The sequence below is a fragment of the Microcaecilia unicolor genome, chromosome 11 (assembly GCF_901765095.1).
Source record: "Microcaecilia unicolor chromosome 11, aMicUni1.1, whole genome shotgun sequence".
Taxonomy (NCBI): Eukaryota; Metazoa; Chordata; class Amphibia; order Gymnophiona; family Siphonopidae; genus Microcaecilia; species Microcaecilia unicolor.
The window spans coordinates 110,358,049-110,375,655 of record NC_044041.1 but is presented as its reverse complement, the minus strand read 5'-3'; the positions used below and the strand labels follow the sequence as shown (position 1 = coordinate 110,375,655).

Sequence of the window (17,607 nt, the reverse complement as noted above, 5' to 3'; positions counted from 1 at the left end):
GTGGAGCGGGGCGCCTTTTTTGAGGCTCTTAGTGGTCTCTTGGGTGCAAAAGCAGAGGGGCAACTTTTAATTGGAAGAGTCTTTAACATCGAGCGCAATCCCTCATTGGATAATGTGGCCTGGATGGTGGGGTATGGCAAGGCAGGTAGGAAAAAGTTTAGCACACTGCTCTTTTCTTGGGATTTGATTAATGCATGGCGTTTTCATCACCCTCAGGAGCGTGATTATACACATCACTCAGCAGCTTATGATACTTATTCTTGGATCAATATGTTCCTTTGGCTACCATTGAGTCCTTAGTTTGGTCTGATTGTGCCCCAGTCGTGCTTTGCCTGGCTCAGAGGGGAGGTCCTGAGAGGCAAGGGCCTTGGAGGCTAGATGATGCGCTGTTGAGCGATCCTACAAATGTGCAACAGTTGGAGAAAGATCTTAAACAGTACTTTGAGTTTAACGATTTGCCTGAGATCTCTCCATCAGTTTTCTGGGAGGGACTAAAGGCAGTGTTGAGAGGGAAACTTATTGTACTGGCATCCCATCAGTTTAAGGAGCGCTCGTGGAAAGGCTCAAGCTTTGTCAGCAGTTGTATGCCTTAGAAGGTCAGCATAAACAGGAGGTGCTTCTTCAGCTTTTCTGCCCCGTTTGGCAAAACTGCATGCAGATTTGCATGAACTGGATTTAGAGGAGATCAATGAAAAGTTGCAGTTGTTGCAGCAGGAGTTTTATGAAGGTGAAAACCAGGTGGGTCGGCTTTTAGCTCATAAATTAAAAAAAAAAACAGGCACAACAAAATTACATCCTGTGAATTAGAGACAGTTCCGGCAGACTTCTTGTCACTCGGGAGCAAATTCAGGAGGCCTTCATCAATTTTTACAAGGCCCTTGATCAGCCTGAATAGATGGTCTCCTTTGAGGAGATGGAGGGCTTCTTTGCCGACCTGAACCTTCCTAAGATGTCCATGGCTGAGGCCTCTCAGCTGTCCACACCCATTTTGGATGAGGAGGTTCGCTGGGCAATTCAAGATTTGCCATATGGTAAGGGTCCGGGACTCGACCATTATACAATTCAGTTCTATAAAATCTTTAAAAATGATCTGATCAAGCCATTGACTAACTTGCTAAATAGCCTGGTGGAGGACTCTCTTCTACCATATTCATTACGTCTGGTGGGCAGGGCGAAGGATCCTCGTGAGTGTGGCTCATACCTCCCTATCTCCCTGCTGGGTGTCGATTATAAAATCTTCACCAAGATTCTGGCGCAGAGGTTGCAGTGATATATGTCCTATTTGGTGGCCGATGACTAATTGGGATTTATCCATGGGTGTCAAACATTTGATAACATTCGTCGAGTTTGTCATCTTATGTGGTCTGTGCAGCACCACTGTACTCTGGTTATTATCTTGAGTGTCAACGCGGAAAAACCTTTTGACCGGGTGTACTGGTTATATTTGTTTCGGGTCCTGGAATATGTTGGGATTTCAGGGAAATTCCTAGCTTGGGTATGTACTTTGTATAACCATCCCCTGACTAGCTTACGGGTTAATGCAGCCTACATGGATAGCTTTGAATTGGCTCTGGGTACTCGTCTGGGCTATGCCCTCTCTCTAGTACTTTTTGCCTTGGCTATGGAGCCCTAGGCACAACATTTGCACCTGTGTGCTTTCCCTTCCTAGGTGACCTTTTATAAAATTACCCACCCTACAACCATAAACACGGTTTCCCACATACTCACATATACCACTGCTTTAATATGTATGCTGATGTGCAATATAGCCATTCACAATTTCATACTTGTGCAGTCACATACATACTCTTGCACACAGAAATGTGCTCCGACAGATATTCCTACTCTCACGACACATTCAGAGAGGGAATATTCCAGTCAGCAGGGGAAGGGTGACACTTATATCCCAGAAACCTGCTGGGCAGCACTTCCTCTATGTAGCTCTATGATTTATATATTTATTTCTCAAGATTTGTATTGTGCACTGTCTTCACAATTCTAGGCAGAGAACAATGTGCCAAGGAGGAAGTGGGGTGGGGAGAGAAGGAATGGTGGTGTTTCAATATTGCCTTTTCAATTGTGAGGGACTACTGCCTGGCCCTCATTGATTCAAAGGATGATATTGAAGCCTCCTTCCCTCCCCTCCCCCCTCAACAGCAGGAAGGCTGACTTGAGGTCTCCCCTGAGCTTACATGGGTGTAGTGGGAAGAGGTTATAAAGTGCATTGCTCCACTCAATGCTCCAGAAGTGAGAATACCTGAGTATATTCCTGTCTTCTTTCTTCCTCTGCCTACAGAGTACAAACGAGTCTGTGCTTACTGTGGAGTTCAGTCCGACAGACAGCAGCAATATCATCACCAGTGGGAAATCTCATATCTACTTCTGGACCTGGCAAGGAAGCACTTTGACCAAAAAGCAAGGCATCTTTGGGGTAAAGTAGCCAGCATACTGATCAAAAAGCAGGATGTCGTCAAGGAAACATAAGGGGGGTAGTTATTAAAGTATGATATAGCCATAGTGCATGTTATTTGTCCCCTAAAACATATTACTTGGCAATAGCATGTATTATATTACCATAACACATGTTAATATAAGTTAATGTGGGATATGTAATAAGTTGCATAGCATGAACATACGTGTTAAATACCTCATTATTATGTATATCGAATATTGCAGCTTGCAGTGAACTCTGCAAGCTGCCTTATTCTTAGAAAAATAACATTAGCTATAAGCTGGCATTATTTTTCAGCCCAGGAGCATCAAGCCACTAATCCACAGCCCAGTGCTGCCAGGCCATTAAAGGATTAACCTCCCTCTTCCCCCCCAAAACCACCTTGCAAACACATCCCCCCTCTCAAAGCTTCCCCTGAGATTCCACAGGTTGGTGATTTCCACATTGAACTAAGGTGCACACTTTGGGGCCTATTTGCTACCCGGTGGTGGGGCTGTCGCCGGGTTTGCACACAAGAAATCAGCACTAAAGCATGCTGTTTCTGACGCTAGGAAATTGTTTTTTATTTTCTAGTGCCTTGGGCGTGCCTGGTGGTAATCAGGCAGTTCTGCGCACTGCCGGAGCCCTCAGAGCCTCCTAAATAGGAGGCAGTAAGGGCTCCAGCAGTAAATGGCATGTGGCAATTTTTTATTTATTTAGATTTTGCTCACACCTTTTTCAGTAGTAGCTCAAGGTGAGTTACATTCAGGTACATTGGATATTTCTCTGTTCCAGGAGGGCTCACAATCTAAGTTTGTACCTGAGGCAATGGAGGGTTAAGTGACTTGCCCAGAGTCACAAGGAGCTGCAGTGGGAATCAAACTCAGTTCCCCAGGATCAACGTCCACTGCACTAACCACTAGGCTACTCCTCCACTACTAAGCTGAACAACAAAGTTACCAAACTTCTCCTCCTCATTTCTCTGGTTTTCTGCTATTTCCTGTAGGTAGATGAGCTCCCACTAGCACTCTCCAAAACTGTCCAACATACTGTATATCCATTTCTTTAATGCAGTGTGCCTATTATCCCACCAGCTATTTACCACCATGCTCTGCACCTGCCCCAAGCACTTTTAAATTCCATCATGGTTTGGTTGTTGTTACCTCTACTGGTAAGCTGTTCTACATGTCAACTACTCTCTCAGTGGAGAAATGTTTTCTCATGTTTCCTGAACACCTGTTGAAATTTCATATCGTGAGTCCTTCCCTTTAAGTTTCCTTGTCCATAAAAGATTTCTCTTTCTCTCATTCTTTATTAAAGCCTGTCAAATGCTTGAAAATTTCTATTAGTTCCCTCCTATTCCATCTTTTCTCTAACATAAAGGAACCCCAACACACTGATGGAAGAGCAGGACATCCGCAAATTAAGGGAGCCCCACACACTAAGCAAAGTGGTCTTAATAAGTCTTGTACTTAAATGTTTTATCTTGTGGTTTTCCAGAAGTATAAGAAACCCAAATTCATTCAGTGCTTCGTGTTCAGTGCCAATGGAGATGTCCTGACTGGAGACTCTGAGGGAAACATCCTAACATGGGGCAAAACAGCAGCTGATATAAGGACCTTGGGGAAAGGTGCAAAAGGTGAGAGAAATTATGACTGGGCCTCAGAGGATTCTGGAATGAATAGGACAGTGACTGTTGGGCTCATTTTCGAAAGAGAAGGATTTCTATCTTTCGACATAAATTGGAAGATGGACGTCCTTCTCCCAGGGACATCCAAATCAGTATAATCGAAACCTGATTTAGGATGTCTCCAACTGCACTCCGTTGCAAGGACGGCCAAAGTTCAAGGGGTCATTTCGGAGGCGTAGCAAAGGCGGGACTTAGGTGTGCCTAACACTTGGACGTCCTTGACCCATAATCGAAAAAAACAAGGGTGTCCCTGACGAACACTTGGACATTTTCACCTGGACGTGTTTTTATTACAACTAAGGTGCGAAATGACCAGATGACCACCAGAGGGAATCAGGGATGACTTCCTGTTACTCCCCCAGTGGTCACTAACCCCCTCCCACCCTCAAAAACATTTTTAAAAATATGTCGTGCCAGCCTCTATGCCAGCCTCAGATGTCATACTCAGGTTCATGACAGCACATGCAGGTCCCGGGAGCAGTTTTTGTGGGTACTGCAGTGCACTTCAGACAGGCGGACCCAGGCCCATACCCCCCCTACCTGTTACATTTGTGGAGGAAACAGAGAGCCCTCCAAAACCCACCAGAAACCCACTGTACCCACATCTAGGTGCACCCTTCACCCATAAGGGCTATGGCAGTGGTGTACAGTTGTGGGTAGTGGGTTTGGGGGGGGGCTCAGCACACAAGGTAAGGGAGCTATGTACCTGGGAGCAATTTATGAAGTCCACTGCAGTGACCCTTAGGGTGCCCAGTTGGTGTCCTGGCATGTCAGGGGGAACAGTGCAGTACAAATGCTGGCTCCTCCCACGCCCAAATGGCTTGCATTAGGACGTTTTTGACATAGACATCTTTGGTTTCGAAAATCGCCAAAAGTCAGAAACGTCTATGCCTAGGGATGTCAAAATTTAAGGATTTGGACATCCCTGACGGTATTTTCGAAACGAAAGATGGACGTCCATCTTGTTTCGAAAATATGGGTTTCCGCACCCCTTGGATGTCCCTTTCGAAAATGCCCCTGTGTGTATCCTAAAGCCAAGAGGATTCTGGAACTGATGGGAAAGTGGTTGTGTATATTGTAGCCCAGAGGATTCTGGTATTGATGAGACAGTGGCTGTATATCTTGTAACCTAGGGACTTCTAATACTGATGAGACAGTGTCTGTGTATAATATAGCCCAGGGAATTCTGGGATTGATAAGCCAGTGGCTATATATCCTGTACCTTGGAGAATTCTGGGATTTATGAGACAGTATCTATGTATGATATAACCTACAGGATTCTGGTATTGATGAGACAGGAGCTATATATCTTGTATCCTGGGAAATTCTGGTATTGATGAGACAATGTCTGTGTATGATTTAGATAGTACTGACAAAAAATTCAGCAAAAACCGTGGTGGATAAACCAATATAAAGCTGAATATAATTAAAACAACCTTAACATTGAAATGGAAGTGGTGTCAATTTGAAAACGTTTTTTGGTTTATGTATAATGGAGAAAAAGACCTCAACAGTCAAAGCATGGCAATATGACATCAATATAATTAATGCCAGCATTTCATTGACTCTATTATTCTCATAGGTCATAAAAAACTCCACTGGATCATGATGTGTATCTCCTACTTAAACAAAAAAGTTACTTAGCTTATGCTATAATACCCAACAGGGCACTCTGTTTCACTCTGCAATCTGGCTTCGTCAGGGGGCCAAGTAACCGATGGCAGTTCACGATACCTTAAGCTATGGCGTCCTTCACTCATATGACACCGGTTTACTGTGTATAATATAGCCCAGGGGATTCTGATGTAGATGAGACACCGGCTGCATATATTCTGTAGTCCAGGAGATTGTAGGATTGATGAGACAGAGGCTGTGTATAATGTAGGCCACTGGGCCAGGGGATTCTGGGAGAGTGGCTGTGTATCCTAAAGCCTAAGGGATTCTGAGATTGATGTTATTGTATATGGTACATAGAAATAAAAAGGAAGTTGAGCACCCAAACAGAGACAATAGTGGGCAGTCTGGCACCATGGATATTAACTCAACAATGCCAGAAAAAAGCAGAAGTGAAAATTACTTTTGGTTATCATCATCTTAATTACAGTGAAAGTAACAACAAAAAGGAGTGTTAGACTGTACCTCCCTAATAAAGAGAAAAATCAAGTATTTGTGTATATCTCATGGGCCTGTAGCTCAGTTAGTAAGTTAGCAGTTCAAATCTCAACTGAAACAAAAAAAAATTGTAGAACTCATGTTTTTAAGGATTTGGAAAATTGCACAAGTAGTGGTCTTGCATTTTGCACCTTAGATCCCGTGGAATTCAAGGATTATTGTCATTTGAGAGTAATTTTTAAAACTGCTGACAGGTATAAATTCAAAGTAGACACACAGTAACAGCAGATAAAAGACCTGCATGGTCCATCCAAAATAAACTCATATCACCTACTTTCACTTCGAAAATTGCCCAGGAAATAATGTCTGCAGAGTTTCCACCTGCTTTTCTGTGAAAAATACCACACTGAGGCCCTGATTCTCAAAAGTTTATTTATTTATTTATTTCAAAAGCTATAACCTGCTCAATTACAATGTTCTAGGCTTACAGTTAAACATTCACAACATAAAGTAACATAATCATACCCAGATAAAACAAACCACCACATATCTCCAGTATGTTCATCATATTATGCAGCTCCAAAAATACTTCTCCAACTCTCTTAATTATCAAATGCCTCATGAAATAACAAAGTTTTTAAATCCTTTTTAAACTGCTCCAAAGATGCAATAGATCTTTTCTGTTCAGGCAGCTTATTCCACAGTTTAGGCCCCCCATAATTTGAAAGTAGATTTGCAGAATTCATCCAATCTAATCACTCTAAATGATGGGAGATCAAACAAATTAGCCTTGGTGGATCTCAAAGGTCTTGCAGGCTGATACAATCTCAATGAAGCTGAAATGACAATAAAATAAAAAAAAACAAACAAACCCAAACTTACTGTCTAACCGGGAGCTCTTAAGAATTGGAATGATATGCATATAGCAAGGGTACCCAAAAAGCAACCTGACCGCTGCATTTTGCGCAACGGGGGCCCGGCTGTGGTGCCAGAGTTTTCTCTCTCCTGCTCCTGTCGGGACGCGATCACTTGGGTCCCATCAGGAGCAGGAGAGAGAGAGAGACCCTGGCGCCAGGCCCCCTTGGAGGCCTGGGCCCGGGGAATTTTGCACCCCCCGTCAGCAGCTATGTGTAGGCATGCGTCAGTCCAGTGACATCATATGGAGTTTCCTTTTTTTTTTCCCCCACAGCAAATTTTAACACTAGTGGTATGTGCAGGAAGCACACATGTAATACACACACACGTGGCACATTTCACACACACATGTAGATACTATTAAAAATTATTCCACTGTAACTTTTTAACACCTGCTATGTGTGGGTCAAACACACGTACAGATACTATTGAAAAATGCAAGCAAACTGCTCCACCGAGAAGTTGCCCTCATGCAATGACAGCTCCAGACCTGCAGGAACATTCTGAACTTTAAAGGTAAGCGCTTGAACTGCTATGGATTTACAGCCTGTCTCTCTAACACAAGCTGCTCAATAATTACCGTGGATTCTTTTGGATTCGTAATAAGTACATGAAAACCTTTATTAGAGAAGCTAAATTCTACAATGATTAGGATATATACAATGGTTAAGACATATACAATGATTAGCTGTATAAACAATCATTACATCACTGGTCTCTACATCTAAGCAATGCCAAGTGTTCTTAGACTAGGAAAAAGAAGGAATAATTACATCACTATACATACAATCATCACTGGTCAGGAAGCTCAGGCCCTTATCTCATCGGCCGGGAGGTCCGTTACAGCGAAGGCTCAAAGTCTCCTTACAACCAGGAACAAACCCTCTGCACAGCACGTCTGCTCAGCGCTCCTTTCTGTGCATCACATGGAAACGTCTGTGCATTGCACGGAATGCTCATTTTAATACTAATGAGCTTGTTGTAATACATTTGCATAGGATATCGGTAGCTGCTACTATCAGTGGCGTACCAGGGGGGGGGGGCGGTGGGGGCGGTCCGCCCCGGGTGCACGCCACTGGGGGGGTGCCGCAGCGCGCGCCTGTCTGCTCCCAGTTCGCTACGCTCGCTAAATTCTCTCGTTCGCTGCAGCTCCCTCCTTCTGCCCCGGAACAGGTTACTTCCTGTTCCGGGGCAGAGGGAGGGAGCTGCAGCGAACGAGAGAATTTAGCGAGCGTAGCAAACTGGGAGCAGACAGGTGTGCGCTGTGGCACCCCCCCCCCCCAGCGGCATGCACCCAGGAGGGGGGTGTCATTTCGCGGGGGGGGGGGGGCGCTGTACCCGGGGGGGGGGGGCGTATCGGCGATCCGCCCCAGGTGCCGTCGAGGCTAGGAACGCCACTGGCTACTGTGAACAGTAAAAGCGACACAGAACTCCTTTGTGCATTAGATGCTGAATAACATGCGCACTAGACCGGTTACAATTACTCTAAATCAATCGTTGCGAGCATGGTAAGCTTTGAGCATTGGGGCTATAGTTTGAATAAGCAAAGTTGCATAAGTTATTGCCTCCCCTGACCTAGCTCCACCCTGAACTTGTCTTCTTTTTCTCATGAGTAAAAGGAATTTCCTTTTGATCCTTGCACCATCTTTTACCAGGGAAAGGGTGTGCACTTTTCAAATAGCTTATTTATCCCAGTAAATGGTTTTTGAGACTTGCTTTCTCTATGTTGTTCTCTTAGAGACCTTCCAGATTGTGAAACAGTCGAAGGCTCATGAAGGCAGCATTTTCTCACTGTGCCTCCTGCGCTGTGGATCGGTGCTGAGTGGGGGCGGAAAGGACCGCAGGATCATCCAGTGGAGCCCCTCCCTTGTTGTGGAGAAGGAGACTGAGGTGGGACATGCAATTTGAGAGTTCTGTTTCTCTATCAGGAGAAACTTAGTAACACAGTAAATTTCAACAGATAAAGATCAATTGTGGTTCACTCAGTCTTCCCAGCTAGGATTTACCCCCTTTTGTTGATGTACACAATTTCCCATATGGATCCCAGCAGCCACTCCTCTTTCTACCATGCCCCTCACATCACCTTTCAAAGTACACTTACAGACTCTGTAAGATTCCATTTGGGGTCTGCCAATGTCTTCTTGTAGATCCAGTGAGATTTGACCACTACCAACAATTTATTTTCAAGTTTTAAGTTTATTAATTCTTGATATATTGCATATCAAAACCATCTATGTAGTTTACAATAATTCAAAATATACCCCCCTACACACCCCCGATGTTGAAAAGCATTTAACCAGCCAGGATCAGCATCTGGCTGGTTAAGTGCTCATAACCGGCTATCTGTCAATATTCAGTGAGAGGATAGTAGACTATCTCCCACTGAATATCACCAGTTAGTTCCTAGCCAGTTATATCGGCCAATATAACCTGCTATCCGCTGATTTTCAGCCCCACTTTAGTGGCTATATTTGGCTGCATGAATAGATAGAATATCGTTGGCCAGTTTGAACATAACCGGTTAAGTCTGAATATTGACTTAGCCAGTTATCTTCAAACCGATCTTCATAAAATGGCATTCTTTCCTTCTAAAATGTTATGGGGCCGATATTCAGACTGCGGGAGTTAGCCCAGCTAACTCCTGCGGTCAGCGCTAAACCTGGATATTCAATGCTGGGCCGTTTATGGTGACCGGCATTGAATATCTGGTTTTATTTTTGAAGATGGAATAGAACAAGCATCAGATTAATAGTTCTGAAATCCTGAGCACTGCAATCCAGGCATCACTGCTGTCATCCCACAGATTAATGTAGGATATGGCCTTAATTATTAAGGGGTCAATATTCAATGCCATTTAACTGGTCAGAAACAGCTCATGGCCAGTTATCAGTGGAGGAGTAGCCTAATGGTTAGTGCAGTGGGTTTTGATCCTGGCAACCTGGGTTTGATTCCCACTGCAGCTCCTTGTGACCTTCAGCAAATCACTTATCCTTCCATTGCCCCAGGTACAAAAAACTTTAGATTATCAGCTCCCTAGGGACAGAAAAAGTACCTGTATATAATATGTACATTTATTTGTAGCATTTGTATCCCACATTTTCCCACCAATTTGCAGGCTCAATGTGGCTTACATTTGCCATAATGGCGGTTGCCATTTCCGGGTAACAGAATTACAAATGTTATTGCGTTAAGGTGCATACATACATGGTAACATACATGGAACGTAATATAAATGGAACAGATTATGGTATATAGTGGAGGAGTGGCCTAGTGGTTAGGGTGGTGGACTTTGGTCCTGGGGAACTGAGGAACTGAGTTCAATTCCCGGCACAGGCAGCTCCTTGTGACTCTGGGCAAGTCACTTAACCCTCCATTGTCTGCCACATTGAGCCTGCCATGAGTGGGAAAGCGCGGGGTACAAATGTAACAAAAATTAAAAAATATATATATACCATGTGCATACATATATGGTAGAGAAGAATACATTATGGTATTGCAAGAAGGTTCCTGAGTAATAAATTGGATTGTAACATACATTACGTCATCAACTGTAGAGAGACCCTATTCAACATAAGGTTTAAAGTGGTAGTGCTTGATTATTAATAGCAAAGAGGTTAAGCAGTCGTGCGATAGAAGTTCGGTTTTGTATAGATCGTGTATAATGTTATTATTTAGTATTTAAGATGGATGTTTATGGTATGCCTTCTTGAAAAGATCTGTTTCAGTAGCCTTCGGAAGATGATTAGGTCTTGCGTTGCTTTTATGGCCTTCGGTAGTGCGTTCCATAGCTGGGTGCAGATGTATGAGAAACTGGTCGCGTATGTGGATTTGTATTTTAGCCCTTTACAGTTAGGATAGTGGAGATTGAGGAATGTGCGTGATGATCTTTTTGCATTCCTAATAGGCAAGTTTATAAGGTCTGACATGTAGGTCGGGGCTTCCCCGTAGACGATTTTGTGGACCAGGGTGCAAACTTTGAACGCAATTCGTTCTTTTAGTGGGAGCCAGTGTAGTTTTTCTCTTAGGGGTTTGGCGCTTTCGTATTTCGCTTTCCCAAATATGAGTCTGGCTGCTGTGTTTTGAGCGGTTTGAAGCTTCTTGATGATTTGTTCTTTGCATCCGGCATAAATAGCATTGCAGTAGTCTAGATGACTTAGCACCATTGATTGTACCAGGCTGGGGAATACTTCCCTTGGGAAGAAAGGTTTGATTCTTTTAAGTTTCCACATTGAGTAGAACATTTTCTTTGCTGTATTTTTTGCATGGTCTTCGAGTGTGAGATTTCGGTCAATTGTGACTCCCAGAGTTTTCAGGCTGACTGAGACCGGAAGTGTGTAGTCTGGGGTGTTTATGGTATAGGGTTTGTTTGTGTTGTATTGTGAGGACAGGATGAGACATTGTGTTTTTTCTGCGTTTAGCTTTAGTTGGAATGCGTCCGCCCATGAGTTCATTATTTGGAGGCTGTGCGTGATTTCATTTGTGATTTCTGTTATGTCTTGTTTGAATGGGATGTATATCATGACATCGTCAGCATAGATGTACGGGTTAAGTCCTTGGTTGCATTGTTACATACGTCTAGTAGCACTATAGAAATAATTAGTAGTAACCAGTCATTTTCAGCGTACTTAGTTGGTTAGCACTGAACTCAAAACCAGCTCATTTGGGGGATGGGCAGAGTCGGCGCTTAACCAACCAAGTGGACTGCATAAAAGTCAGTCCTATCTTTATGTGGTAACCCATAGCTGGTTAAGTCCTGAATATTGCATTTAACCGGCTATGTGTTAGCTGGCTCTGCAAACCTGAAAATTGAATGCCAGTGCCCACCAGCTGAATATTGACCCCTAAATGTTTTCTCAATGAAATAAGTCCTGTTTTAAATTTTTGATAAGAGGCCTCAAAACACAAATGATGGGGCAAATTTTTCCAAAGTGTAGGTCCAATGACACTGAATGTTGAAGGACAGATATAAATAAATTGAATTTGGCAAAAGGACAGAATTACTAATAGATTCTGCTGAGTTGAACATATAGGACCAGATTCTATACATGGTGCCTAGAAAATCCGCGTGGAAAACATTTCCGCCTAAACGTGTTCTATAAGTGGCGCCTAGATTTAGGCACAGTTTATAGAATATACTTAGTTAATATCCTAGCGCCTAAAACTATGCACCTCCATTTACACCAATGAAAATGTGGCATTAATCCCGATGAGTAGATATTGGCGCAGAAGGCCATATTTCATAACAATGCACGTAAATTGTAAAATTCCCATGAAATGCCCATTTCCCCACCTAGAACCATGCCCTTTTACCTGCACACATTAAAATTTAGGCACAGTGCGTTACAGAATACGCTTAGGGAGTTGTGCGCATAAATTCTAATTATTGACAATTAGTAATCATTATTAATTGTTAAGTGCTGTTAACAACGCTGATTGGCTTGTTAAGCTAATTAAGTTATGCATGTTGTTACAGAATACTCTTGGATTTCGGCGCAGATCTCTAGGTGCACTATATAGAATCCGGGGGAAAGTGTGACATCTAATATAATAATTTGCTCCTCCAACATTCCAGTGTGTCTCACTGGGATCGTAACCACCTGCTGACATCACTCCTCCAACGTTCTCCTCCAACGTTCCAATGTGTGTCACTGGGATTGTAGCCACCTGCTGACATCACTCCTCCAATGTTGTCTGTCCCCCCTCCCTCCCAGTTCCATGGGACCCTGGAACTGGGAGGGAGGGACGGAGGGACAGAGGGAGGGGGGACCCTGGAAATGGGAGGGAGGGAGGCAGGGGGACACTGGAACTCGGAGGGGAAGGAAGGGGGGCCTGGAACTCGGAGGGAGGTGGAGGGGGCAGGGGAGAGATGCTGCACATGGATGGATGGAGGGGGCAGGGCACAGAGGACGTTGCCTGCATATGGATGAATGCAGGGGAGAGAGCATAATGCAGGGGAGGGAGGGGACCCTGAAACTCGGAGGGAGGCAGGGAGGGGGACGACCCTGGAACTCGGAGGCAGGGAGAGAGGCAACGACCCTGGAACTTGGAGGGAGGGAGGGGGACACCAACCCTGGAACTCAGAGGGGGGGACGACCCTGGAACTCAGAGGGTGGGAGGGAGGGGGGACCCTGGAACTCTCTCTCTCACAAACACACTCGCACCCAGTCTCACTCTCTCTCTGTCACACACACACACACTCGCATATTGTTTTTGTTTTTGTACCCCACGCTTTCCCACTCATGGCAGGCTTACATATTGTATACAGGTACTTATTTGTACCTTGGGCAATGGAGGGTTAAGTGACTGGCCCAGAGTCACAAGCTCTCTCTCTCTCTCTCTCTCTCACACACAGAGTCACTCTTACCCACACTCTCTCAAACATACACACTCTGAGGAAAACCTTGCTAGCGCCCGTTTCATTTGTGTCAGAAACGGGCCTTTTTTACTAGTGATGTATAAGGAATAAGTAAATGAAGTAGAAATAAAGGGAATCCACTATTCTGTATGTTATGCACTAGTGAAAGAATTTTGTATGGGATCTTCACTGATACTGGTAGCCAATATTCTGATTTCAGAAGTGATCTAACATGATCCCAGCGTTTTGCTCCTGCAATCATTTTGATAGCAGTGTTCTGATAAGTTGCAATCTCTTGATGTCAGCCAGATGAAGACCTTGAAAAAGAGCGTTGCAGTAATCTCAATGTTCCAAAACTAACTAATGAAGCAGTATACAAAGTGGTTTTTTTTAAAGCATGACCTAACAGAATAGATTTTCCTCAATTTGAAAAAATATTTTTTTTCACAACTGATGAAATGTGTAATTGAAAGTTCAAATGATCATTGATAATGATCCCAAGATTGTTTAAAAAATTAGCTATTTAAATTTTGGTACCATCAATTAATAATGGGTTTGGCAACATTACATCTGATTTTCAGGAAAAGCTGAAGGCTTTGGTTGTATTAAAATTTAGTTTTAGTTTATGAGAGCATAACCAGGCTGTAGTGATGTGTGGTTTTCTGTTCAGTGCTTGAACAGTCAACAGTACAGAGAGGGTCCAAAGTACAAAAAGTACAGAAAACCACAGAAGCACCAAGAGCCTTGGGAAAATGGGAACCAAGAGCCTTATTGTTTTTAATTGTTTTTTAATTAATGTTTTTTTAGTTATTGTTTCAAACAATTTAAATCTACATGTTTTTATCTGTTTTTAAGTATTGTCGTTTTGATTGATATGTTTATATATGTTTAATACAGACTCCTGATGCAGGCGCTAGGCGCCGAAACACGGCCCGTATCGGGTCTATCTTGCATTATCAACAGTTGTTAATAAAGAATCGTGTTCCTTTTTCCTAAGGCTCTTGGTGCTTCTGTGGTTTTCAGTGCTTAAACAGTGCAAGATAATGTTGGAACTAATGTGCAGAGAAGCCAGATGTCATCTGAAGAAATAAATGAAGTGATTGCTAGTGTTTGTATTAATGTTGCTAAAGGAGACTAAAAGATGTTTGTTTATTTATTTATTTATTTATTCTTGCATCCCTTTGTTATCCAAAACCAGGTTTCGGTTCAAAGTGGCTTACAGTTTACATTTGGTAATATTACATTAGTGTGTTACATTTATTGCATAGGGAGGTCATCGATAGCTTGTGTGGTTAGCTGTAGAAATTTTTGAAGAGGTAGGTTTTCAGTTATTTTCTAAATTGTAGATAGTTAGTGATACTTCTTATGATTTTCGGTATGGAGTTCCACCATTTGGAGCCCAAGTAGCTAAATCCTTCTGTGTAGATGGTTTTGTACATTAAGAGGCATATTTTCAAAGCACTTAGCCTCCCAAAGTTCCATAGAAACCTATGGAACTTAGCCTCCCAAAGTGCTTTGAAAATATGCCTCTATGCTTCTACAGTTGGGTAGATGGAGAAGCAGGTAACTTCTGGTTTCTGGGCTTGCACTTCTTGGAGCTCATTCGATAATGTCTTGCATGTATTCAGGTGCCATCCCAAATAGTATCTTGAAAATGAGGGTGCTGCCTGGTGTTTTTCTCTTTTACCACTATGTTTGGTTTTTGTGCATCCAACTCTTTATTAGTTGGGATAGGGATGTCCCAGGTGATCATAACCTCTTTGTTTTCCACAGTTCTCTTAGGGTCATGATTCCAATGCTTTTCCGATACAGTGATGTTGTAATGTTTACAGAGTTTCCAATCGATGAGATGTGCCTTGTGCCTTTCTCTATAAAGGTTTCACCATCGGCACTTTGCAGCCAGCTATGAGTAATTGTTTCCAGCTCTTTTTTTTTGACAGAATCTACAACTGTCACTTGTACCAGTTTTCTCAGTGCTTGCTGTGAACCATCTAGCCCGTAATCCACTGTCTTGGACTGCAACTGTCAATCTCTCATCCTTAGATTTCAGTTCTCCTCTCCTTAACCATTCATGTGTCTGGGCGTGATCCACATATGATTCCTGGAGTAACACTTTATATTTCCCACTGTATTTATGCATTTGGCATTCGTTTTTCCTTGTTCGCTGATCTACTTCTTTAAAAAGTTTTTTGTCTTGCTTGGCATATTCTGTTGGCTCCATTCCTGTATTGGAAACAGAAAAAAAGAGAAGCAATAACCAACTGCAAAATGAATGCAGAGAACAAAAGGAGCAGTGTGGCAACTCAAAAAGACTCAAATAAAGTTTGATTACAAGGCAGTAAAAAGGTGGTTCCAAGTATAATTCCCCAGATTCTATGTAGCGCACCTAGAGATCGGCGCTGAAATCCAAGTGGATTCTATAACAATGCGTGTAACTTAACAAGCCTAACAAGCTAATGTTCACCGATAATGGCACTTAACAAGCAAAAATGAGCACTAATGACACTAATTAGATTTACACACACAACTCGCTAAGCGTATTCTGTGACGATGTGAGCCGAACTTCTAACGCACACAGGCAAAAAGGGGCATAGTTATAGGTGGGGAAATGGGCATTTCGTGGGTGTGCCATAATTTACGTATGTAGTTATATAATATGGCCCAATGTGTCTAAATCTATGTGCCAAGATTTACGCAGCATTTTCATTGATGTAAATGGATGCGCATAGTAGGTACTGAGTACAGGAATCACAAGTTTGATGGTTTGTATTTTATTCTTTGACGTTAGAGCACTGTCCCTGCTGCCTTTAAACATGCTGTGGTCACACCTCTCCTTAAGAAGCCTTCACTTGACCCTACTTGTCCCTCTAATTACCGACCCATCTCCCTCCTTCCTTTTCTCTCCAAATTACTTGAGCGTGCTGTTCACCGCCGCTGCCTTGATTTTCTCTCCTCACATGCTATTCTTGACCCATTACAATCTGGTTTTCGCCCTCTCCACTCAACCGAAACTGCGCTTACTAAAGTCTCCAATGACCTATTACTGGCTAAATCCAGAGGTCAATATTCCATCCTCATTCTTCTTGATCTTTCCGCTGCTTTTGACACTGTCGATCACAGCATACTTCTCGATACCCTGTCCTCACTTGGATTCCAGGGCTCTGTCCTTTCCTGGTTCTCTTCCTACCTCTCCCTCCGCACCTTTAGTGTTCACTCTGGTGGATCCTCTTCTACTTCTATCCCTCTGCCTGTCGGCGTACCTCAGGGTTCTGTTCTTGGTCCCCTCCTCTTTTCTATCTACACTTCTTCCCTTGGTTCATTAATCTCATCCCATGGCTTTTCCTACCACCTCTATGCTGATGACTCCCAAATCTACCTTTCTACCCCTGATATCTCACCTTGCATCCAAACCAAAGTTTCAGCGTGCTTGTCTGACATTGCTGCCTGGATGTCTCAACGCCACCTGAAATTAAATATGACCAAAACCGAGCTTCTCATTTTCCCCCCCAAACCCACCTCCCCACTCCCCCCGTTTTCTATTTCTGTTGATGGCTCTCTCATTCTCCCTGTCTCCTCAGCTCGAAACCTTGGGGTCATCTTTGACTCTTCTCTCTCCTTCTCTGCTCATATCCAGCAGACCGCCAAGACCTGTCGTTTCTTTCTTTACAACATCCGTAAAATCCGCCCCTTTCTTTCCGAGCACTCTACCAAAACCCTCATCCACACCCTTGTCACCTCTCGTTTAGACTACTGCAATCTGCTTCTTGCTGGCCTCCCACTTAGTCACCTCTCCCCTCTCCAGTCAGTTCAAAACTCTGCTGCCCGTCTCATCTTCCGCCAGGGTCGCTTTACTCATACTACCCCTCTCCTCAAGACCCTTCACTGGCTCCCTATCCGTTTTCGCATCCTGTTCAAACTTCTTCTACTAACCTATAAATGTACTCACTCTGCTGCTCCCCAGTATCTCTCCACACTCGTCCTTCCCTACACCCCTTCCCGTGCACTCCGCTCCATGGATAAATCCTTCTTATCTGTTCCCTTCTCCACTACTGCCAACTCCAGACTTCGTGCCTTCTGTCTCGCTGCACCCTACGCCTGGAATAA

At 43.5% G+C, this 17,607-nt stretch overlaps 1 protein-coding gene across 3 annotated transcripts in view; it reads left to right on the top strand.

Moving 5' to 3' along the window:
- Positions 1 to 17,607, top strand: part of EML3 (EMAP like 3) — a 160,720-nt gene that overhangs the window by 119,137 nt on the left and 23,976 nt on the right. For all 3 annotated transcript variants that reach the window (XM_030217630.1, XM_030217631.1, XM_030217629.1), the window contains 3 exons: positions 2,297 to 2,431; positions 3,932 to 4,070; positions 8,887 to 9,038. In XM_030217630.1, coding sequence (XP_030073490.1) covers positions 2,297 to 2,431; positions 3,932 to 4,070; positions 8,887 to 9,038 — 426 coding nt within the window. The remainder of the gene's footprint in view (positions 1 to 2,296; positions 2,432 to 3,931; positions 4,071 to 8,886; positions 9,039 to 17,607) is intronic.